This window comes from Cucumis melo, chromosome 7, assembly GCF_025177605.1.
Source record: "Cucumis melo cultivar AY chromosome 7, USDA_Cmelo_AY_1.0, whole genome shotgun sequence".
NCBI lineage: Eukaryota > Viridiplantae > Streptophyta > Magnoliopsida > Cucurbitales > Cucurbitaceae > Cucumis > Cucumis melo.
In genome coordinates this window covers 6819829-6846573 of record NC_066863.1, presented here as the reverse complement: position 1 = coordinate 6846573, position 26745 = coordinate 6819829, and the positions used below count along the sequence as shown (strand labels likewise).

Here is a 26745-nt window from a genome sequence, read left to right as displayed (position 1 = left end):
ACAATATAATTTATATTACTTTGAATTTTTTTTATATAAATGTCACGTTAGACAAATTATATGGATGATACTATTTTGTTTTAGTGGATTATTCTTATACATTCTCAAATTAAAATAGAGATCAAACTTTGAAAGCTATATAGAAATTTGTGATTTCTTTTTACAGACCGGATAATCTCTCTATTGAAAAAGTAAAATTAATTGAAACGTTCACGATAGATTTCAATTGAAAATTAGCAATATGTTTTATTTCTCAAATTTAAATACGTATACTTCCATATATACATAAATGGAAACATAAACATAAATGAAGTTTGCACAAACGTATTTTCAAAAAAGTAGTAGAAGTCCATTACTTAATTTGTAAACATATTAACTTAGTTTACCTTTGAAGATATTTCCAACATTTCAAAACCAAGATTGATATTAGGTGATTAGGTTAACAACATTCGAAATTAACGCATTGTTAGGATTATTTTCCAACAGGGTGTCAATCTATAATTTATAATGGACGAACACGAGTTGGCGTCTATTGTAAATGCGTCCATAGCATCCCAACGACAGTTGTTACTAATGTTAGAGCTCTTGAAGAACGATACAAAGAGGATAACGCACATCCCGTATGAAACTAGGCATAGGATTAGACAGTTAGCTTACTTTCGCATGATTCATGGCTCAGACCTTGTCTGTCGCCAAAGTACGAGAATGAACCGAAGATGTTTCGCCATTCTGTGTCACCTACTGAGGACCATTGCTGGACTAACGTCGACGGAAGTCGTCGATGTTGAGGAGATGGTAGCAATGTTCCTCCACATTCTTGCGCACGATGTGAAAAATCGTGTCATTCAACGAGAGTTCATGCGGTCGGGTGAGACAATTTCCCGCCATTTCAACATGGTCTTGTTGGCCGTCATTCGACTTCATGAGGAGCTTTTGAAAAAACCACAACCAGTACCTAATGAATGCACAGATCAAAGATGGAGGTGGTTTGAGGTACACATTTATATCGAACTACGTACTTCGAACACAACGATGTTAGTTCTTCTCAATAATTTGTAGTTATGCGTTGTAGAATTGCCTAGGTGCATTAGATGGAACGTAAATAAAAGTCAACGTTCCAGCAAGTGACCGGGCTAGGTATAGAACACGCAAAAGGGAGGTGGCCACAAATGTACTTGGCGTGTGTGACACGAAAGGAGATTTCGTTTACGTACTTGCCGGTTAGGAAGGATCAGCTGCGGACTCACGCATCCTCCGTGATGCCCTTTCAAGACCTAATGGGCTTAAGGTGCCCAAGGGTAAGTAACAACGACATTGTACCTATGAATGCAATTTTGCAAGTATCAGTTGCGACATTTTAATCGTGCATTGTGATCACAGGCTATTACTACCTGATTGATGCCGGGTACCCAAATGCGGAGGGTTTCCTGGCACTATACAGAGGCCAACACTATCACTTACAAGAATGGCGTGGCCTTGAAAATGCACCTTCAACGTCGAAAGAGTTCTTCAATATGAAGCATTCATCTGCTCGTAATGTAATCGAAAGAGCATTCGGTGTCTTGAAGGGTCGATGGGCAATACTGCGGGGAAAGTCATACTACCCTGTAGAAGTTCAATGTCGCACAATACTCGCATGTTGTCTCCTCCACAACCTTATCAATAGGGAGATAACAAACTTTGATATAGAAGACAACATATATGAGGTTCATTCCACCCACTCGACTACTGCCGCCGATGACATACATTATTTTTTCTTATATTAACATTCCTTATTTAAAAAATATAACATAAATCTAATTAACGTAATATTTGCCCCAAACAATTTTTATAATAATACTACACTCATAACTCTTCCTCCAAACACATTTTATAATAATACTATAATAATAATCCTTCCCCCAAACACATATTATAATAATACTACTACAATAATAATTCTTCCCCCAAACACATATTATAATAATACTACAATAATAATTCTTTCCCTAAACACATATTATTATAACACTACTATAATAATCCCTTTTCCAAACACATACTATTATAACACTACATTTCATATTTCTTCTCCCAAACACATATTATAATAACACTACCAATAATAACTTTTCCCCCAAACACATATTATCATGACACTAGGATTATCATAACACTAAGATTATCATAATCATTTTCCCCTATAACTCTTTCCCTCCCCCAAACACACCCTAAGTGTCAAATATAGTGATAATTTAATTTTTATTTTATTTGATTAATTGTTGTTTTAGTATATTTTAAGTAGAAACTTTTATTTTGAAATTTTGTATACTTTATGTTTTAATTAAGGTTTAAAATATTTACGAATGTCTATGTTAATGGTTATCTAAATTTTATAGAAAATTTGATTTACATGCATATTCATGAAAAAAATTATAGAAACAAAAAATAAATTTAATTTAGTAAATAAATATTTTATTATTTTTAGATAAGTAAACATGTTTGTTATTTATATTATGTATAGGAGTGTTATTTTGACGTCGAACTATGGATTTTTTTAGGATTTTTTTAGGATGTAATTGATTTACCTTTATTGATATTAAAATCATGGAGATGTAAAAATATAGACGGAAATATCGACACTGATGTAAATTTAAAACTATAATTTTAACTAAAAAATTTTGTTACTAAGAAATTTGATGGTTAAAATATTTTTAAAAAATAAATTTAAGAGTATTTATGAAAAATTCGGATTTGTAAAGGAAACGTTCGGAAGCAGGCACTTTCAAAAGCTTAAAGGAGATTTTATAACATTTTTTACGCAAATCAGAGAGTTGTGTAGCATTTTTTATAACTTAGCCTAATAAATAAATTGGTTTACTCTTATTGAAGAGAAAAAAAAAACTCAAAATTTATTATATAAATGAGAGAAATTGAATTGAGAAAACAGATTTGAGTTCCATGGCGATAAAGAGATTGAATTGATACCAAGTAGAGTAGTCTTGAGTCGTGATTGGTGAGTAAACGACGCGCTAGACCTGGACTCTGCCTCGAGCTCCGTTTGAATGGCGGCATTGCTGCCCTCCGGCACATGCCTTTCTCTCCCACTCCCATCTCGCCGCTCAAATCCTTCATCCTCCCTCCCTTCCCCTTCTTTCTCTTCCAATTACACCACCATTTTCCGCTGTTGCTCCTTCATAACTCAAACTCATTCGCCAATGGAGGAGCCATCCGAACAATCTAAGTTCCCAATAATTCCCCACGCCCCCCCACTTCGCCTTGCCGCATCGGCGGTCGTTTTTCTCAGTCTGAGTATTGGTTTCGGCATCGGATCTCGATCATCCTTCGCGGCTTCTTCGCCGCTGCCTCCTTCTTTGACGTCAGATAATTACAACTTGGAAGAGGAGAACGTAGTTCCTAGTAAGTGCTCTGCATTTTTCTCATGTTACTTGCCTCGGTAGCGTCGATTTGTAGATTTGGTTTGTATCGCATTTTAAGTAATTGTTCGGAATTTTGATTTGAGGGCTTTGCATTTAACTATTGGTCCTGCTTTGCTTGTCTTAGGTTTTGTTGTTTTTGAACTTATAATTTTCTGCTGTGTAGGTGAGGATGAGAATGTGGAGAAGAAGAAAATGGATGAAGAATTTGAAGAGTGGAAATCTAAGAAGTTTGCTTTGACCGTTCCGTTGAATGTCGTTGCTCTTCGTGACTCTATTCCTCCTTCTTGGATTAAGGTCTGTCTAAGTTCCCGGAGTTTTTTCAATTTTCCTTGGCTAGCCGGTCGTACCTCACTTTCGCATTACAAGCAAAAGTGATATGGTAATTGGGCTACATATCCTATTCAAGAATTAGAATCATCAAAATGCTCATTGTAGAAAATGTATAATATCTCCAACTCCAAGATATTATAGAACTCAAACGACAGTACAACTATAGAATCTGGATTCTGTTTAAGTAAGGTCGTGATATCTCCAACTTATTGAATTTCCCAAAATCTCTCCATTTCCTCACTCTCCTGAAAACGTGTAGAAACTCCTCAGTTCATATCTGCTTTGCCCGCCTCTCTTGATCCTCATCTTTGAATCGACCAAAGAAATCTTTCTTTTGATCTGGAAGGATGTTGTTTTTGACATGGGTGTCTTTTCTAGCCAATGATATAATGGAGGGAGGAGAATGTTGACTGAATTGTCTGAACTACATAGCCATCTTCCCGTTTTGGTTACTCTTCTCTTAATCAAAAGGATATGGAGTCTTATGTTAGGATACTTCCTAACAAGAACTAAATCCGAATGTATTGCAATATAACTATGAAGAAATACAAATAAACCCAAGTATAAAGGAACTCAGAACCTCCCTCACGAGGGTACTCTCTCAAGCCCCAGATCACTTTACAATGTGACCCAGCTTTACTCACTCCCTCCTCTAATTTATAACAACATTAGTGACTACCTCTATTCAGTAACTACCCTTTTATCTAATTACCTTATACCTCTTAACTACTAACACCATATTAAATATCTAGTACCTAACATCTTATTATTAGGCTCTTTTTAAATTGTTTCCAATCGATACATTGAATTATCTATAATGAAGTCCAAGGTTATAACCCTTTTAGAATGAAAACCTATTTTTAAAGAATTCTTTTGCAGTTAATTTTCCTAATGTGTTGAGAATGTTGGTCAGAGTTGGGACAATTTCTTATTGCTTTTCTCATGTAGGAGTTTATTCAATCACAAGGGAAGAGATTAAAATTCACTGTGAAGTTCCATGGAAGTCTTGCAAGTATTTTTTCTGAATTATCTGTTCCCGTTGGTAAAAGCAAGGTTAAGCCTTCTTCCATTATGGTTGCTGATGTTGTTAGTGTCGGCGATTCTTGGCTGAACTTTTTAATTAAGAAGGCTCTTATCGAACCTATTGAAGATGTGGAAGACCAAGACTGGTATAATAATTTAAGCACTAAATGGAAGGTAATAATGTAAATGGTCTTTTCACTCTTTGATGATTAATTTTGAAATCCCGCTTGTAATAGTTTAAGTGGTTTTTTTTTCTCTGTTTCAACTTTCTATGCTAAATATACGAAGTGTTTCAACAGAGTGGTGGCCAACACCGATTCAATTATGTGAATCTTAGTAAGTGTTGCCAACAAGAGTTTAACTCAACTGATATTTGTATGTACTGAAAACCAAGAGGTCCTAGGTTCTAATCCCCTCACCCAATTTGTATTAAAAAGAGAACCTCAGTGTTGAAAATTAATATATCATTAACAATTTTAGATGTTAAAAACTTCAACTTTTTGTGGAGTTGTCAATTATGTTGATTGTGCTGAAATACATACATATGACATTGCATGCATTTTTTTAAAGAAGAAAACACAATGTTCCATTGATACAGAGAGAAGTCACAAAGTGTTCAGTCAATAAAAAGAAATCAAATCTCTGTATGATAGTTTGTACGCACTTCAACTAATCTCTTAGCCATATCTGTCATACAAAACCGAACAAAATATTCCCCTTAATTTCAGAATATTACTACGTGCATATTTTATTTTCACTAACAATGTTGCAGGTACTTCTGCGCAGAAACTCTGAGGGTGAAATAGATCCTGAAGGTAAAATGTGGTCCGCTCCATATAGATGGGGATGCATGGTTATAGCATACAATAAAGTTAAATTTCGGAAGAACAACTTGGCTCCCATGGAGGTAATAACTCTGAGTAGATAACTTTTGTCCTCCATGACTGTTTCTGTTATGGAGTTTCATTTTATCTACGTGTACAAGTATTTCGAGTTCTTGGCTAACTAAAGAGTAACATTTTCCATCTCAATTTGTTCTAGAAATTAAAGTCGTTCTTTCCCTCTAAAGAGCAATTTGCTTCCTCTAGTGTTCTTAGGTTCATCAGTACTTCTGCTGCAGGACTGGTCAGATTTATGGCGCCCTGAACTTCAAGGAAGGATTTCAATGGTTGATTCACCTAGAGAAGTAATTGGTGCTGTTCTTAAGTACATGGGTGCATCTTATAACACAGAAAACATTAGCTCACAAATTCCTGGTGGCCGAGATGCCATACAGCAAAATCTAACTTCGCTTGCAAAACAGGTCAGACAAATCTTGTTCCAATCAGATGACAAAAACGATGAATTTAGTAAAAAAAAATTCGAACTATTACTTGCAAAATAGAACCTCTCCATCTCTCTCTCTCTCTCTATCTATTTTGTCATGGAAAAGTTGTCGAATTTGATTTTTCCTTCAGAACTTTAAAATCAGTTCTTTATATTTTAGTTGCTGATGTTTTCCCCCTGCTGAAAGATTCCATTGCAATGATTCTCATTAGCTCCAAATTATAGGGAATCCCTGGCTCTGGCTTAACTCTTAGCTTACCAGTGTTATGTAATTTATTATGATAACAGATATTGTTTCATTTTGAGAAATATTACCAAAAAGGGAGGAACTTAACGGAAGGAAAATTACACAAAGTTCAAGCCATCTAGAGTTGAAAGAAAATCGATTCCTATGGTCCCATTTGATAAACATTTAGTTTTTAAAAATTTTTCTTATGAACACTGCTGACCGATGAATTTCTTTGTTTTGTTATCTATTTCCTAAAATCTAGTTTTTGGATTAAAAAAATTGTATGCGCAATTCTCAAAAACAGGAAACTAAACTCTAAATTTTGTGAGGAATCCTTTCAAAATCATGGGTGAAAATGATGGGGTTTAAATTCTCATTTCACCTGATATTGCTGACCATTACAATTTTGTCCATTGTTGTACACTACATTTACATTCTTGTCTTACAGGTACGTTTATTCGATAGCACACACTATCTGAAAGCATTTGCAGTTGGGGATGTGTGGGTAGCTGTTGGATGGAGTAGCGATGTTCTTCCGGTTGTTAAACGCATGTCAAATATTGCAGTGGTTGTTCCCAAGTCTGGATCAAGCTTATGGGCTGATTTATGGGTATATTCCAATTAACCAATGTCCTCTTTACATTAAGGACCCTTAAACATAAGGTTCAAACTCAAACACGAACCTAATGCTGAAGCTAGGCTTAGAAAGAAATGGACAATGTCACTTGATTGTAGGATTGTACATCGGTTGGTGTCGGTTTTGGAAAAAAACTGGCACTGAGACCTACTGCAGGCTCCTGTATGTGGCAGCTAACTCACTGGCAACAGTTGGGTTGGTTTACTTTTTTCAAAAAGAATTTTGTTGTTGCTGGAGAGAACGAGAGGGAGAGAACTGAGAGAGGTGAGGAGAGGAGGTCCCTGGAAGCACGTATTGTTGGAGAAAAAGATGTGGGTGAATGAGTGTTTTCAAATTTTTGGGTCGGGTTCTTCACTTTTCTTCGAACTAGTCAAATGTTTTTTTTTCCTGATGGTCACACCAAACAGACCAACCAACCTCAAGTCGATTAATCTGATCGGTTTTCGGTGTATGTATGTTCACGCCACCTACTTGGTGGGTGCAGTCACAACTCTCATTTTCATTATTCAAAATTTGAGGTTGAGTAATGGTGTCAATTATCAAATATGTTTGTCTTTTCAGGCAATTCCTGCCACCTCCAGAATCGAGACAGAGCCAATAGGTGGAAGAGTTAGAGGACCTTCCCCTTTGATCCACCAATGGATAGAATTTTGCTTGCAAACTGCTAGAGCATTGCCTTTCAAGCAGGAGGTAGTCCCCGGTGCCTCGCCCGCTGCCATAGAAGGTCCTGTGGTTGTTCCTAAAGAACTGTTTGAAGGTAAACCAAAGTTAGATACGAACCTCATCAGTGGAGTACCCCCTTCTGACATTTTGGAGAAATGTGAGTTCCTCCACCCCTTATCTGACTCTACTTTGGCAGATTACCGATGGTTAGCTGCGAATATGCAGAAACCGAAGCATCGTTTGATGGACAGAGTTCATCAAGCTGCCTCATCCCTTGTAAGATTTGTTTCACAGATTAGCTTAAAAAACTCAACCAAAATCAGTAGTTGAAGACGTAGGCAACCAAGTGATTTTTTTTTTCTTTTGTTGTACTAATAGATACTAAGGTCTCCTTGTAAGAAGTCTAGATAAACACTTCGATGACTTCAGTTGCTCTATCCTTGGCATGGAAATATTTCATATTAAACTTATATGAGTAAGAACAAAAAATGATGCAAAATTAAGACAAATTTTAAAGTAAATTCTAAAGGAGAATTTAATAATTCAAGTCTAAAAAAAGTAGAGAATCTAAAAAGGATTTTAAAAAGAAAAGGAGAAAAGAGTTAAAGCATATACTTGTAATACACAGGTAAGAACTATATAATCATCATGAAGCAAACTGTCAGGATTCTTTTTAGATGTACTCATCTAATTGCTTAGTTTTTTAAGCATGTAGGAGAGTTGGCCACTCCTTGGATCTAACATGTCACTATGTCTTATGATATCATCCCTAGTATACATTAGATGTTGAATGAAATGGTGAACTATTATCGGATAGAACAATAACTAAGTGCAATAAATTAAAAATGGAAAACAATCATCTTAGTTGAAAGAAATACTAGAACATATTAAGGCACAATGGAGTCAACCATCCTCGAGAAAACCATTGATTTTTTATTTCAGAAGGTTTTATAATAAGGAAGTTGAATTGACGGGCAACTGTGAGTATCAAATCCCTCCAAAATAAGTACCTGGGTTCCCAATCAGATTTTTGCCCACTAAATGCCTTAAATCGGGTTGTAGCCAGCACTTCGTCATCCCAGTCTGGAACTTTTTCCATTTTGTTACCACTGTTCACGCCAAAAAATAGCGCTGCGACTACAACCTAGCCAAATCGAACTGCGTAAACCATGAGTTAGCAAAAACATGTATGATAATTCCGGATAATTTAGAGTTTTCAAGTAATTTCAAATTGTAGGTTAGCAGAAAAAGATCATGACCTTCCTATTAGTCCCTCAAGCATCCAGCACCTTCTAATCACTTAAATAAGATGCTCTACATGTCATACCCACCCAAAGATAATTTCATCAACTAATAATTCCATTGTGCACAACAAAGATAATTCTGAGACAGCATTAAGGACTGTACAGAGAAAAAAAAAATCCTTGCATTGAGAAAAATTCCCTGCTACTTGATGCCAAAAGTTGATAACCAACAGAAAAGGTATCTGGAGACTGGAAGGTTCAAATGAAAGAAATTCTTACAGAAAGAGAGAGACATGGAGAAAGAGAAATAAAGACAAAATCAGTACATCCCACAACTATGAAATACCTAACCTAGTTTCTCTCACGGAAAAGGGAGATCATTGACCCATTCCAGAATGTTCAACTTCAACAAGTACATAAATCTTTTAACACATTCTTAGAACCCAATGACAGAGATACAACCAATAGAATGGACCCTAATTACACAAGGTCGCTAAACTTTTTAAATATATTCATTATTTTAGCACTCTCCCTTTGGCTTAGACATTTGCAAATTTGATCATTATATATGTTATCTGACATGTAGACGATATTATATTAAACAATAAGGAAGTAATAGTAATTGAGTGCATACATAGAATCAAACAACAGGAAACCGCCTAGAAATGAACTGGTAAAAAATCAACGTTCATCTTTCATCAATTACAAACAAGATAGGACAACTAAAGAAACTGAACATAGTTTTTAAGTAGAGTAAATGATGAGTAGAATTACTTAATCTTCTTCAATTGGGGGAACTGTTAACTTTTTATTCTCATTAAAATCTGCATGGAATGAAACACGCGGGATATGGAAGACTGGAAATGGAAATGAATTCAAAGCATAAACAGATATTGGTTTGAGAGAAATAATGGGCCTATTACAAATATAGCATTGACGAAAAGGAAAACGAAATGAATTGAGAAAACTGCTTCTTCGATACAAACACAAATGAAAATAGGAATTTCATTTATCTTTAATCCAAAACCTCGTGGAAATAGATATAGAATTAGAAATGATGAAAAGAAGTTGTTGTGAAATAAATGAGGACCTTCATAATCAATTACAATAAATGGCGTCGAAAATGATGATAATATTTGGAGAAGCTTGAGAACTCAAAAGTTTGAATAGACCAAAATGAGGTATTTCTAAATGGCAAGCCTATTCCTTATGGATGAATTATTATCTTTTGCTATGTTTGCGATGTCATAAAAGATACTAAACTCTAAGTCCAAACTCAATTTTAAGGTCCACGACCCAAACCCATGTAAATATGATGGAGACATATTTGCAAATATAACAATTATATTCAAAATAATTAAATGTACAGTAATATTTTTTAAAAAAATTGCAAATATAACAAAATCTATTGATGATAGAGTGATATAGTAATATTTGCAACATGGTCTATCAGTGATAGACTTCTATTATTGATATTATTGATATACTTTTACAGATTTTGTTATATTTGTATTTCTTTTAAAATGTTGCTATATAATTCAAGTATTACTCCTAAAATTGTTACTCATCATCTTTTATTAAAATCTAAGGTCTTATTTGTTCATTAGGGTATTAGGATTTAGGGTTGGAAGAACTAAACACAGAAGTTTGGAAGCTTTAAAAGTCATAAAGATCGAAGTTTACAAGCTCTGAACTTTGAATTTCTAAAGCTTTGAAGATCCAAATGTTCCAAATGTTACAAGGCTCTAAATATCTAAAAAAATCACAAATCTAAAGCTTTTGAAGCTTTTATTTATTAAAGTGTAATTATTCTAAATATCTGAAGACCTAAGTTTCAAAAATATTAGTTTTTGTTCTCCTAAGATCTAAAGACTAAAGTTTAGAAGTCTTCCAAAAGATCATTATTCTCTCCAAACTCTTGAAAACAAGTTGGAAAGCCCTTTCGATTGATCAGCAACGACAATAAATAGTAAGACCCTTAAGATGAATCAACATTCAAGAGTAAGTTGCAAGACTAATCAATATCAAGAATAGGTTACAAGGTCTCAAGATGAAGTTCCAAAACATCAGTGGAGGACCTAATAAAGCAACTGTATCTTGAGTTACTTGATTGAGTGTGGTAAAGCAAAATTTCTCTCTAAGGGAAAAATGGAACTTCTAGAGGTATCCCATTATGTTATTTTTCCATATTTCATTCTTCATATAAGCACATTTTTGGATTATTTTTATAATTTATAAAGATAAAATTAATTTAAACTGCTTTGATTTTTTAGTAAGGTTGTCTAGCCTGCCTGAGGACTTGACTTTACTGGAAAAATAGTTGTAAGATAAGAAATAAATAAGTTAAACTCCGATGAATACTAAAGGATGTAAATAATGTACCATGATTGGATCCTTACATGCTATCGATCCTAAATTTCTATTGACTTTTTTAGTTTTTCAATGAGTTATCACCTTTTGAGCTCTTTTTCATTCCTCTTTTCCCTCCTTGTAATAACTAGGGCATAAAGGTCTCTCTTTCAGCAACGACAGTTCCTGGAATCACAACTCTCGATTATGATATTTTGCACTTAGTTTAGACAGCAAAAAAGCTTCAGCAACAACTTGATGTGATTGACCAGCGCTATGATGTGTAACTATTTATGGCTCTCAATACTCTCTCTACAAATTGTACTAAATCCTTTGAGTAATGGCTGCATACATATTGAATCCCATCATTAACTTGATAAGAAGTCTTTGAGTAGTTCACGATAAGATGGGGTGAAATACTTGAGCTTCTGTATCAAGACTATTCAGTTTTATCATCGACTAAAATTGTTCCCTTGGAATGTACCGCACATCAACTTCTGGTTGTTAAAAAGAAGGCATAATGGAACTTTTCGGTATTTGAGACTAGGATGGATGTAACGACTGTAAATATATATAACACAGAACTCATCTTTCAACAAGCTCGTAAAGTTTGACTTTCTAGATAACTCATTATCTTTACAAGATTAAACTAAATTTTCGTCGCAGGTCAAAACAATCCGCATTAGTTTCTTTGAAGTCTGGAAACAAAAAAACTGCATTGATGAAACATGCAAGAGAGTTGAAGATCACTAAAGAAATTTGGGAAAAAGTTGCATCTCTCTTCAACAGAGTGGAGAAAGTCTTTAATGCTATTGCAGATGCCGAATTGACAAAAACAATAGGTTACCATCTTCAACTTTCTTCTTTGATAAGTGGAATGTGTTTTGCCCGTATCTTTGCCTCTCTAAAAATGACATAATTGAAAAACTCTTAGCTTGCAACCATTCAAAAACAAATACAAATTTTGAGTTGCTAATACAACTTGTTTTGGTTTGTAGTCTAAGATTTACTAATACTTAATATCATACTCTGTTGGCAGGTTTTTGAGGCTATTCACATTGGTGCTCGAGTAATGAAAGAACACGAGGTTAATTGGGATTAATTCTAGCATAGTTTGAGGAACTAGAAAAAGCATTGAAATACAAAAGCAAGTTGCAAATGCTATAGGTACATGTGTTTTTTTATTTTGCCCAATTACTCATCTTTAAACAATCTTTTAAAACTTAAAAGTTGTTCATTCTTAACACAGCTCTGGGTATCATAGATTCAATTCCATCTACCTCAATTTTGGATGATGAAGATATTGAGGAGGTGTTTAAGAAGCTCGAGTTGGAATTAACAGCAGGCCAAATCCTTGGCGCATCGACATCAGAATCTGCAGTTAATATTGCAACTGGTGAAACAGTGGCTGCAGTTTGTGATGATTCATTAAGCTCTACGTTATCAAATCTAAAGCTAGTTGAAGAAGTAGAAAAGGAGAATGCGAACCAGAAATCGAATTCTAAGAGGAATTCATAAAAATCATGGAGCTTGGGATTTCTTAGGTGCATTCTCATGTAGCAGTTTAGAATGGCAATGCCAATCCAATGTAACCATCTTCTTTTGGTTGCCCTCTGTACTTCGATGTTAAAGGTTAGTGAAATTGATTTACAAATTTGTTACTGCAAAGTCGATGCTCTTTGTTATTGAGTCAGCGATTGTATAACTGTTATTGGTGTGAATTTGAAGATGAAAATGTATCATTTGAATATGATCTTAAGATATTGAGATTGTTGTATGAACTTCAAAGTATGATTGGTTTTCCCTTTCGAAAACAAAATCTGGGTTAAATTACTAAGTTCAAAGTCGTTTTCAAATAAGTTCGTTCTAAAATTTTGATTTTGTTCGCATCGTTTGGTAATTATTTTGTTTCTAAAAATTGAGTCTGTAAATATTACTTTTATCTACAAATTTCTTTCTTTGCAATCTATCTTTTGCCCAGTGGTTTAAAAAACCCAAGCTACAATTTGAAGACAAAAAAACATGTCTTTTAGATTTTTTTTTTTTTTTAAATATGGTTGAAATTCAATCATTGTAAAGAATTGTAAAGAGTTGAGGAAATAAACAAAGTTTTAAAAAACCAAAATAAAGAACGAAATGATTACCAAATGAATCGTAAATATCTTATTTTTGGTTTTTGGTTTTTTAAAATTAAGTTTGGACATAATAATTTTACCTCTAAATTTCTTGGTATATTATTTACTTACTAACAAAGCTTTCGTTAATTAAGCCAAAATTTGAAAACTATAAAAAGTTGTTTTATAAATCAATTTTTGTTTTTGAAACTTTGCTTAGTATTTGATTCTTTCATTTAAGAGTTAGATGAAAACTATTGTAAAAAATTAAGAGGAAACATACTTAATTGCAAAAAATGATAAACAAAAAACAAATAGTTGCCAAACAGTTGGAGTCTTTATTTATTCAAACCTTGTTGGATAACCATTTTGTTTATTGTTCTTGTTTTTGAAAACAAAGCACATTGTTGTTTTCTATATCTTTTAACGATTTGCTTCTTTTTTAAATGTAATAATTAAATTTTTAATCAAATTTTAATTCAAAAACTTTTTTTAAGGGTTTTTCTAAAAAATATAACAAAACGGCAAAATATTTACACTATATTGAACAATTCTAAAAACGGAAAAAGCTCACAGGTCCGCCATGGAAAATAACAAAAATGCTCTGTCAACAATGCGCGTATAAATATATTTGATACACGATTGTTAAGATTTGGCTATTGTTTACCACACCATCGTTTAATTAATTGGGTTACACGATCGTTTAGATTTGGGGTTTTCACGCTCGTTTAAATTTAGCTACACGATCGTTTAGATTTGGCTATCGTTTTTTTTATGATCGTTTAGATTTGGCTACACAATCGTTAAGATTTGGCTATCCCAAATTTAAACGATTTTTTTTTTCAAAATTTGGTACACGATCGTTTAGATTTGGCTAAACAAACTTTTTTTTTAAATTCTTTATACACAATCTTTTAGATTTGGTTACCTAATCTAAATGGCTAAACGATTTTCTTCAAGATTCTTTATAGACAATCTTTTAGATTTGGTTACCCTAATCTAAACAACGTAAAAAAAAAAAAAAAAAAGACATGCACGCAACAAAGAAAAAAGAAGAGAAAAAGAAAGATGAAAAGAAATCGCAGCTAAAAGAAGAGAAGTAAGGGAAGAAGACGATAAAAAAATCGCAGACAAGAAGAAAGATAGAAATGCAAATTTGAAATATTTAAAAAATGACTAACTTCATGTGATCTCTTATACGGGCTCTAAATATTTTAGTAGTTTGTTATATTTATGAAAGTTTCCCTTTTTTAATCTATTTTTTCTTCAATATTTGTTTTTTTTTTTAAATCATTGGTAGGATGTATATAACAAATGAGTTTTTATAAGCTTAATTTTCAAGATAAAAAACAAAAAACAAAATGGTTACCAAACAAACCTCAGTTAACACTTTGGGTGCGTTTGGGGGAATGGTTGATTTAGGGAAGGGTTAGTGTTATGATAAAACTAGTGTTATGTTAAACCTAGTTTTATCATAACCCTTGTTTGGGGGAAGGGTTTAGAAATGTAGTTTTATGATAATATGTGATTAGGGGAAGGGTTAGGTGGGAAGAGTTAATGGGGATTTTATGATAAAATGTGTTTGGGGGAAGGGTTAGGTGGGAAGGATTAATGGGGATTTTATGATAAGATCTGTTTGGGGGAAGGGTTAGGTGGGTAGTATTATGGGGATTTTATGATAAAATGTGTTTGGGGGAAGGGTTAGGTGGGTAGGTTTATATGGATTTTATGATAAAATTTATTTGGGAAAATTGTTATATGGGTTGGGTTAATAACTTTTTTTATGTGGTATAATATTTTTTAAATTAGATTGTAAATATGATAAAAAAATTATTGCATACTTTTTTACGAAAGCGTCGAATCTGTCTTATTGCAAATAATTTGTTGTATGTGTAATGTTATTAAATTAGTACATACAGTTGTCCAATTTAAAATTAATTTCTGAATATATTGTGACAAATTTATTACAATTCATTTTTTAGAAAGACAAAAAAATTATTTCGTATTTCTAATCGGCGATAGCGATGTCCTCCTATTTTAAACCTATATAAATAGCCGTTATAACGCTTTTGGGAAATTGTGACTATTTTTCTTAATTTAAAATAAACATTATGAAGGAAAAAAATAGTTCTTTACAATAGGAAATGCATAAATAGTTAACATCATACAGAAAAAAAGGTAAGGAAATAATAAGCAACCTAGGTTCGTAGAAACATAAACTATCTCGTAATGTCTCGTAGGAGGACTCTAAAAAATCCCTCCCTTTCATCCTCAGGCATGAGTACGAAACCCTGAAGGTCGTCCATACGAGACAAAAGATGCCTTTGCAATAACGCCCTATCCAAACTCGTAAGTTCTGGCATCTCACGCAATATGCGGAAGAATTCCGTGCGCACATGGTTGTCATTTGCAAGGTTGCGTGCAGGCCACTCCGCAATCTTCCTGAGTTGCTCGTTTGTTTGGTCGAGCGCCAGATGTATCGCTTCAACATCGAAGTCTCGCTAACTTCCCCTCTTCCTCTTAGATCCACTCGATCCGGTCCTACCCTCTGAAGCGCGAGAAGGTCGGGATGCCCGTACATCGTCCTGCGAGAGGTCAATCCCCTGGCTGTACACAGGCAGGAACTCCTCGTTTCCATCCCCCATATCAAATCTGTCATATCCGCCACCAGGCTCATTAGACTCGACGTCCGCGAATGTCGCAGCGAACCGACCGGTTGCCCTATCGCGACCGAAGACATATGTAAGTTCGTCGTAATACGAGAATGGTTTGTTCAGGAGTCCCTTCGCTGCAGGATGCGACTGCGGGGAAAAAAATATCACGTATGAGTACTGATTGAAAAATTGTTAAGTAAATGTACATTGTGAACGTTGTGTGACGTTTATATTATTTTCCTTACCCTAACCCAATTATCAAATAATTCCTTCTCCGCAAGATACATTTCACTTCACCGTTCCACCCAAAGCCACTGCACGCTGGCCCCCGCATTTCGGCAATGGCCTGGAATGTTCGCTTCAGTGTCTTAATTCTACAATCAATTACAGTCGTTGCTCGGACCTGACATCCAGGTAGTTTCTCCGTCATCATGCGTACTAACTGCGCAAGGTAACCTGGGCGGAACGTACCATTATCTGATTTTCATCCTCCCATTGACACCAACTCCATTAAACATTCCACAAGAGTGCCCTCCTTCTCCTTCGTCCAGACATGTCTCGGGGCACGATTTGAGGTTGACATACTGAGAATGAGAAATTAGAAAAAATACATGGAGTACGTAAGTAATTTCACAATTTAACAGTTAAAAAGAAAAGGCATGATACAAATTCATGGCACGCGTACATTTCATATGCAAAACTCGATATTACTTTTTACAATACATTTTAGACATGATAGAATTTCAACCTTACAATCGAAAACTTGTAATGTAAAATTATCTTTGGTGGTCGTCGCGTACGTAGAGTCCCCCTCGTCCACGTCGTCAACGTCCTCGCAATATGTCATTTCCCTGTTGATCAAATTGTGAAGCAAGGCACATTCTAGTATGGTGCAACACTGGACTTGCAGGGGATAGTACGACTTCCCACGAAGAATGGTCCAACGACCCTTGAGAACACCGAACGCACGCTCAATAACATTCCTTGCCGAGGAGTGCTTCATGTTGAAGTACTCCTTTACATTTGTTGGCGCATTTGCAGCACCACGCCACTCTTGCAAATGGTACCGCTGGCCTCTGTAGGGGGCGAGAAACCCCTCTGCGTTTGGATATTCCGCATCACACAGATAATAATATCCTGTTATTAAATCATTCGTTTAAGACCTTTAAATAGGTAACTAGGAAGCGGCGGTGTTTTATTATAAAGAAGATATACCCTTTGGCACTTGTAGTCCATTTTCTCGTGAAAGGGCATCACGTAGGATCCGCGAGTCTGCTGCAGATCCTTCCCAACCGGCGAGGACATAAACGAAATCCCCTTTCGTGTCACACACCCCCAGAACGTTTGTGGCAATTTCCCCCTTACGCGTTTTGAATATAGGCCGATCTCCTGCGGGGACGTTGACCTTTATGTACGTCCCGTCTAACGCGCCAAGGCAATTCTGCAGGTTTAAATAAACACGCTGAAATAAGTACGACGTACGTAAAGGTAAAATATAGTGAACTTCTATGATGCCTATCTCGAAACACTTCCAACGTTGATCATTGTAGTTATTTGTTACCAGAACAGGTCTCTTTATCAACTCCTCGTACAGTCGAAGAACAACCAACAATACGATGTTAAAATGTCGAGATACTGTCTCACCGAACCGTACAAATTCCCGTTGGATGATGCGGTTCTTCACGTCATGAGCAAGAATTGCGAACATTGCTATCATTTCCTCAACATCAACAATCTCAGTCGACGAAAGACCAGCCACATTTCTAAGTAAATGGCATAGAATTGCGAATGTTCGCCTATCCATCTGCGTGCTCTGCCGACACACAAGATCTGACTCGTGTATCATGCGAAAGTACGCAAGCTCCCTAATTCTATGGCGTGTATCGGACGATGTATGTGGGAGACACTTATTGTTGTTCATTAATAGCTTCAACGTTAGTAAAATCTGACATTGGACCAACGTGAATGCAGTTAGGACTCCAATAAGTGTTTGTTGATCCATTACAATGTATGTAAAGTTTCCTAAAAAACATGTACTAAGTGAATTAGTACAATATCGATATATAGTGTGAAAAGATCCTTAAACTTAGTAATATCCCTATTTACTAAAACCATAAACATAGAACAAAGAAACTAGATTATGAGTGACTAGAAGATTGAAAATGATACATAAAATTAAAGAAGTTGAAAATGGAAGGCATGTAATTAACTATTTCCATGATACATAGCGTACGTACTCGAGACGATAGTATTTAAAAAAACCCAACAATAGTACTTAAAGACATATTTTCCAAGCTTATGAAATGTGTATTCCATTAATTTAATTTAATTACTATCAAAATTTATGATCATATTGAAAAAACACTATTAGGGAAGGGTTGTTGATATGCAAATTTATGATCATATTGAAAAAACACTATTTGTAAAAACTTGTTGATATGCAAATTTATGATCATATTGAAAAACAGTATTAGTAAAAAGTTGTTGATATGCAAATTTATGATCATATTTCAATTAATTAAATACTTGTTTTCAAAGTCGATAAAATTAATGAAATTATTTATATTACTTAGAATTATTGGTAATAAAGTTAGAACTTTCTACTTATAAAAAACATTGTTAAATGTACTTATTAGGTAGTAGAAAAGCTTTTATATTTTTTAAATTAGGAATTGTTGTTAATTAATTGGATAGTTAATACGAATTGTTGTTAATATTTATTTGGACAATTAATTTAATTTTTGTTAAATAGAAAATGTTGTTAATTAATTGCATATTTTGTAAATACAAATTGTTCTTACTATATACAAAAAATAAAGATAGTTAAAAAAGAGGAAGTTAATAACTAACAATATTTAACAAAATTTAAGAAAATGTTTTATATACACATTATAAACCGAAACAAAATGTTCATAATAAAATTATACAAAACCAAAAAAAAAAATAAGAAAAAAGTACAGTATACAAAGCCTACAAACGGCCATTACAATAGTACCTCTTCGAATAGTAAACTCGTGAATCGCGACGTCCTACATAACACAAAAAAAAAATTGGTTAATATTTGTACATAAGACACGATATAGAAGGTCTAAAAAAAATATTACATATACATACCTTTTATGACGACAAATCTTACCCCAAATCAACATTGAATGGGGAAATCGATTAATAATGAACATCCAGATGAAATCAAAAAGAATTTTTTTTTTAAATTCATAGCCTCAAAGTTTTGAAACCATTCAAAATAATGAATGGAATTCCATCATAGTTAACACATAAAAAATAAAGGAGGACAGAAAGGTATAGCAAAAGGAGGACAAAAAGGTATAGCAAAAAGATGAGACAAACATATAGGAAAAAGAGGACAAAAACATAACACAAAAGGAGGACAGAAACCTACAAAAAAAGGAGGACATAAACATATACGAAAAGGAGAATAGAAACATATAGGAAAACGAAAATTAAAACATATATGGTAACTTAAATGAAGAATCAGCAAACAAATGAAGAATTAGCAAAAGAGTAACGCAGAGTAAATGAACAGAATCAGAGAAAAAGAAAAAGATAACTTACAAAAGATAAGTTACAACCAGAGAGAAGATACAAAGAGAGACGACAATGCAGTGAATGAAAAGAGGAGACGTGGTTATATATATAAGGGAAAGATGGGGCAAGTTGGGAGGACTTTAATAGAGGCAAACCAAAAAATAAAGAGGAAAGTAATGGACTGCAACCTATCCATCAATAAAAGACAGGGAATCTCTCTGCTACAACTGACATAAAGCATAGCAAAGTCCAAAGAGTCAAAGCCTATATACTGAAAGCTATACCAAAACCATACAATATAAACAGATGGAAGAGACAACACTGGAAGCTATACAGAAAGGAAGACCAATGTAAACAGATGGAAGAGACAACACTGGAAGCTATATAGAAACCATACAAGGTAAACAGATGGAAGAGACAATAGTATGCAGCCACACAATTTTGAACCGAAAGGCTGGAATAAACAATAGTATGTAAGAAAATTGTGTAAAGAACTTGAAACAAAATTTGTGAGTAAGAAATGAGGCAACACCAATGGTATGAAAACAATACAGTATGAAAAGAATACAAGAATGTAACAATACAGAACACATGGCCGAAAAAGCTAAAGCAATAACACAGAAGACATCGCAACAATACAGAACACATGGCTAGAAAAGCTAAAGCAATAACACAGAAGACATGGTCGCAATAATACAGAACACATGGCCGTCAAAGCTAAGCAATAACACAGAAGACATGGCCGCAATAATACAGAACACATGGCCGCAAAAGCTAAACCAATAACACAGAAGACACAACAGAATGCAAACAAATACATCAATTCCAAGTAAAATCAGTTTCAATTGAAAATTGGAACTCATCATCGGCTTCAAAAAAATTGGATTCAAAAGACTCCAATACCTCCCTATCAAGCTCCATCGGCGTCCAATGGCAGACAACAACGGTGTGAAGTTTCTGTCTTATCAGTGAAGGGAATCACCAAATCGCAAGCGAAATACTCGACCGCAACAATGGAACCGCGAGCGGCAAGGAGTAAATAAGGAGGCAAAACCCTAGATTCCAAAAGGAAATCGTGTTTGGAGCCAACGACATTGAACGGTCGGCTTCAAAAAACATAGAAAACCTTTCGGGAGTGAGAGAGACGGATGAGAGAGATGCAGAGAGAGATTCGACGTAACGAAATTGGATTTCATCGCGAAAATGCAACGGCCGAATGAAGGAAGAAAATATACAGAAAGTGCGGGTTAGGATCGTTGAGGGAGAAGACGAAACAAAACGAACAAAATAGATTAAAGGATGAAGACGAAACAAAACGAAATGGAGCAGAGAACACAGAACGAACAGAAACCCTCGATTCGTTGAGGGAGAAGACAAAACGAAAGAAGAAGAAGTCGATTCCTTAAGGGAGATGACAGAAAGAACAGAAAAACAAAAATATTTTCGATGAAGACGAATGGAGGAGAAGATTTAACACGGTTTCAACATGGAAATGGAAGACGGTTTGAGGGGAACGACGAAACCGGATTAACGAAAAGGGGGAAGACGCGAATCGACGTAGGAAGCGGCAGACGAAAACGAGTTAAGGAAACCCTAACTAGGGTTTCCTTAACCTTCGGCCCAAACGGGGGTTAGGGTTGGGCTAACCTAAGCCCACAGTCCCAACCCTAACCCCAAACGGGCCCTTTATGTTTGATTATTCCTTAATCCATTTATATTGAATTGAAAATTTAAGTGCTACCAGGTTGGTTACTATAGTCACAATTATTATAACTAGTTCATTGCATGTGTGTTTTTATAATTCAATATATTTGAGAAAAAAGTTAAGTGTTTAAAATTTTGAATCTAATTATTCAACGATAAATCTAAAATTTTCTACCTAAATTACAAATATATTTTTCTATTTTATTCCAAATATTTATTCTCTTTCTTTAGTATAACTATTTTTTTTTTCTTTTGTTTCCTACTACATAATTTTTTGTTTAATTTACGTAGTTACATGTAAGTTACAATTTAATGTTGTTATTTTTAGGGATAACAAACTTAGATTTATTATCTTGGTCATTAGAATAAAACATGTAACAATTTAAATTTCAACTATTAAGATATATATTGAACAATAAATTAAGCATATAAATATGACAACTTAGTACAAACAATTAAAGAAGACGAACAATGGTTGTATTAAGATATATTCATGCAAGCTTCTTCTTTAAAATGTATTTACGATTTTTATACATGCAAAATTCTTTTTATGATAAATACATGCAAAATTCTTGTAACGCCCCAAAATTTGGAATTCAATTTTATTATCTTAAGTGTAGTTATTGAAATTTTGGATGTTTTGAATTAATTGACTTATGAATTTTTTATTTTTATTAGACATTAAGAAAATATCTAATGATGGTGGTGCTTAGGAGTTGTGTTAATTGGATGTATTTGAGGAAATTTGATTAATTATATTTTGGTTGTGTAATTAATTAAGTTTTGAGGATATATAATTATTTTATTTGGATAATAAATTGGTAGAGATATTTGTTGAAGATAAAGATAATTTGGTTGAGGAGAGAGATTATGTGATTTATTTGGGAAAAGAAAAAAAAAAGATAAAAAAAGGGAGATTTGGTGTGTTTTAAATGAAAGAGAGAAGATTTGTTTTATTTGGTTGAGTTTGAGGAAAGAGAAAAAGGAAAAGAAAAATAATAATTAATGTTATTATTTTGTTTAAATATGGCATAGGAAGTTGTGTCATCTCCTTCGTTCGAAAAAAATAGAGGAAAGAAAAGGAGAAAACCCTAACCCTATTTCCGCCGTCGCCACCCCCCTCTTGCAACCACCGCCGTCGCCATCGGTTCGAGCCGATCGGCTTCATCAGGCGTGTCGCGTCTGTCGTTTGAAGTTGCGCCGCCACCGTAGCCGAACCGTGCGCAAGCATCAGCCGTCACTTGGAGCACGTCACGCACGACGACGCTCCGTCAGCCGTCGCCTCCATCTTCAGCCATTTGCGGCGCGTCGAGTCGTCCGCCTTGCAGTAGCACCATCGTCGCTATCTTTGTCGTTGGTTTTCTCCGTCAACAAACCATCAGCAGGCGTAACCCGAGTCGACCCGGCAACAGCCACCCAAGCCGTCCGAGCCGCGTGTGCGAGTTGCGTCTCCAGTCACCCGCAAACGCCGAGCCGAGCTGCACGCGCGTTGTTTTGCTGAGCTGTGTCTAGAGCCTACCCGAGCCGAGCCGACCAGCCAGTCCCTTCCTCCAGTCGAGCCTTCAGCCGTTTCTACCACCTACCGCCAGCCGTTTCTACCGCTAGTCGTCCAGTTATTGTTGACCCACCTAGCCTATTTTTGACCCTCTTACCTGTTTTGGTAAGTTGTGATTGGGTTTTTGGATTGCCCAACCAAGACTAATCTTTTGACCTAAATGATTTAATTTTGGATTAAATTAAATTAAATTATTTTATCCTAAAGGATCGGTTGGACCAACTGGAGTTGAGCTGTGGAACCCCTTCTGATTAAAGGAAATTATTGCAACCTTCATCTTAAGTAAGTTGCTTCGAATAATTTTTGGACTTTAATTCCATGAAGGTTAGGTTATTCAATTTTTGTTTCCTAACCATTTAGGACTTTCGCAGCTTGGGAAGCGTGATTTTATTGCTAGAATTCGTTTGAGCAAATCTCCAGGTAAGAGATTCTACTACTAGACCTACGAATGAAATTAAGAGGTCGCATATATTTTTAGTTGTGCACATTGATAACTAGATTGCATAACGGCATGGTAATTAATCATGATATGGTATGACATGGCAATATGATATGACATGATGTTATGACATAACTTGATGATGTGATGATGATTTGTTACGTGCATGTTATGGTTAGGGTGTATGTTAGCTTATCCTATTAAAGTCGTACCTACATGGGTGTCCTTCGGGATCACCACCTTTTTAGGATTGCGCAGTCCGACGGAACCGCCAGTCTGGCATTGACATAGACATGATTCGAGTGGTTCGACGGGATCGCTCCTAGGTCGATTGCTTTAGTGTTTCCTCCGGGTACACTACAGACCAGATTGTCCTAAGCGTTCCTTTGGGATTACCGAAGACAAGTTATGTTCCTCCGGGATCACATGTTGCACGTGTTCGAGAACGTGTCAGTTCTTAGGTACCACTTTCAGGACTCTAATAGGAAGTTAACAGGCACCTAGCGGGACTAGTAGTGGGTCCCTTACTGAGTATTTTATACTCACTCTTTCCATTTCTACTTTTCAGGCAGAGGCAGAGGTAAGAGCAAAGGCAAGCTGGCGAGCGACCAGAAGTGACCATGGCGAGCCATAGGGATCTTTTGCTTCCGCTTTATGTCATAGTTCAGTCCTTAAATGTTTGCATTTTAGTTTATTCTTTATTTGTTATTTTATTTCTTTAAAATTAGATAGGGCCCAAGTTAGGATTTTATTTTTATACTTATCCTTAATCACATTGTTTATGCTTTTAAAAGAAAATTTTGAGGTTTTGTTTTATTTTTATCTTAATTTTACAAATTTTATTTATCTTTTAAATTGGTAATGCTTCGACTTAGTATAAGGAGTTGGGTCGTTACAGTTGGTATCAGAGCCAAGTTTCTAGGTTCTGTAGACTGACTTACGATGTAAGTCTTTGTTTTGTTTTGTTTTGTTTTGCCCCTATGGCTATACGGTCCTTTGTCACTCGTCAGGTATGTTTTAAGATTCTGCTAAATGTTATGGTTACAATATTGCCTGAATAAAATAAATGTAGTTAGTATAAGAGTTATGACTGTTTTGTGAAAAGTTTCTGCTGGTGAAACTTCAGAAAAAAAATGCCACCGCGTAGAGGTGCACGTCGAGGGGGTGGTAGGAGAGGCAGAGGAGCTGGACATATCCAGCCGGATGAGCAACCTGCTGTGTGTCACAATCGTAACTTCTCAACACGATTGTGCGGCACTTGTTTAACTCAATCAACAAGTCAGCCGTTCGAAATTCGGAATCCGCAGACAAACTCGCGGTATGATGTACCCTCCCTCCTCGTTCTTGAGAAAATATTTTTATAAAACGAGAAAGAAAAATTAAATAGTTGAAAACATCATAAAGAAAGCATTGAAGACTGTCAATTGCAAAGAAAATAGCTTAACTTGCAAAGAGTGCGACAAGGCTTGGGCGGGGGTCGGACTAGTCATGTACCCCCTATAGTACATATTGAGATTTTTGGCCTTGGCACGCTTGCATATGAAAAAGCCAAAATGTCACACTGTGACTCGGCGACACCTAAACGAAAGAATTAACCTAAACTACTTTCAAGACATAAAGATAAAGTGATTTGGGGGTATAAGGGCATACGGCCATCGGTAAATAATACCTTGGACGATTATGCCCTTGACATTCTCCCCCACCTAAATGGTTGACGTCCCCGTCAACTAGCGAAGCTTGAAATCTTCAATCTTCTGCTTCCACGCTTCAAGGTCTTCGACACGCTCCCAACTAGTCTCCTCCACAGGAAGGTTCTTCCACTTTACCAGATACTCGTGGATCCTTCGTGCGGGTCTTCTGCCCCTCCTTACTCGCTCGGCCAGAATTTCTTCAACATCTTTGTCTTCCTTCTGACTAAGATCGATAATTGGGCGAGTTACGATATTCTGCTGCAGGTCTTCCGTGACTTGATGGTACGGTTTCAGGTTACTAACATGAATTACTGGGTATATTTTCATCCATGTGGGCAACGCTACTCTGTAAGAAGTATTTCCAACCTTTTTCAGCACTTCAACTGGTCCTTCGTACTTCCTGACGAGACGCTGGTCTTTGCGTCCTCGAAACCTGACTTTCTCTGGTCGTAGTTTGATGAGTACCTGGTCTCCCACCCGAAACTCAAGAGGTCGTCGCTTCTTATCTGCCCACTTTTTCATCAGCTTCGATGCTTTTTCTAAGTACGCTCGGGCGATGTCGTTTGTTTGTTTCCACTCCTTCGTGAAATTGAGGGCTTGAGGGTTCTTCCCTACAAAGGGATGATCAACAAGGTGTGGCAGTACTGGTTGCCTCCCAGAAACAATCTCAAATGGGCTTCTCCCTGTAGATGAACTTGTCTGAGCGTTGAAACAGAATTGGGCTACGTCCAACAGCTGGACCCAGTTCTTTTGCCTTGCGTTTACAAAATGGCGTAAGTATTCCTCGAGCATGCAGTTGAACCGCTCAGTCTGGCCGTCAGTTTGGGGATGGTAGCTTGAGGATATGTTCAGACTTGTCCCCAAGAAGGAAAATAATTCCGTCCAGAAGGAGCCAATGAATCTACCATCCCTGTCACTCACTATACTTGTCGGGACTCCCCACAACTTAACAACATGCTTAAAGAACAATTGAGCTGTCATTTCTGCTGAACACTGCTTGGTGGTGGGGATGAAGGTGGCGTACTTTGAAAAACGATCAATGATGACTAAGATGGCTTCAAAGTCGCCTACCTTAGGAAGATGGGTGATGAAGTCCATAGAGACACTCTCCCAAGGTCTTGTTGGAACCGGTAGAGGGTCGAGAAGTCCAACAACCTTCACTTTCTCTACTTTATCTTGTTGGCAGATGAGACACGTCTTAGTGTACTGCATGACATCATCTCTCATATTCGGCCAAAAGTAGCCCTTCTTTAACGGGGCGTACGTCCGCTGCCATCCGGGATGGCCAGCCCATAGAGTGTCGTGACACTCATACAAAAATTTCTTCCTTAAGTCCCCTGCTCTTGGAACATATAGTCGATTGCTCTTTGTGACTAACAAGTCTTCTTTGACCCAAAACTGTCGTGTTTTGCCCGCCTTCACTAAATTCATGACATTCTGAGCGGCATGATCTTTCTGTACGAACTCTCTCAAGGTGTCTCTAACCGACCCGCCAATCTCGCTCCCCCGGAGGTGAGCTAATAGGCAAATGGCTGCATGTTCTTGTTTTCGACTTAGGGCATCAGCAGCTTGGTTGCTCGACCCCTTCTTGTGTTCAAATTCGAAGTCGAACTCGGCCAGAAATTCCTGCCATCTTGCTTGTTTCGAAGTCAACTTTGGCTGGGTAAAGAAGTGGCAGGTTGCACAGTTGTCCGTCTTCACTACAAACGACGAACCTAATAGGTATTGTCTCCAGGCCCTCAAAAATGTACTACTGCGAGCATTTCTTTTTCGGACACAGTATACCTCCTTTCGGCTGCATTCAATTTTCGACTTTCGTATG

At 36.0% G+C, this 26745-nt stretch overlaps 1 protein-coding gene across 1 annotated transcript; it reads left to right on the top strand.

The window, feature by feature from the left end:
* Positions 1–2902: 2902 nt before the first annotated feature.
* LOC103487640 (uncharacterized) lies at positions 2903–8097 on the top strand. The gene is made up of 7 exons (XM_008446042.2): positions 2903–3399; positions 3583–3713; positions 4698–4946; positions 5545–5679; positions 5893–6075; positions 6776–6937; positions 7526–8097. Exons 1-7 carry the CDS (start codon positions 3045–3047, stop codon positions 7955–7957), a joined length of 1647 nt encoding a protein of 548 aa, XP_008444264.1. The 5' UTR covers positions 2903–3044; the 3' UTR covers positions 7958–8097.
* Positions 8098–26745: the final 18648 nt, after the last annotated feature.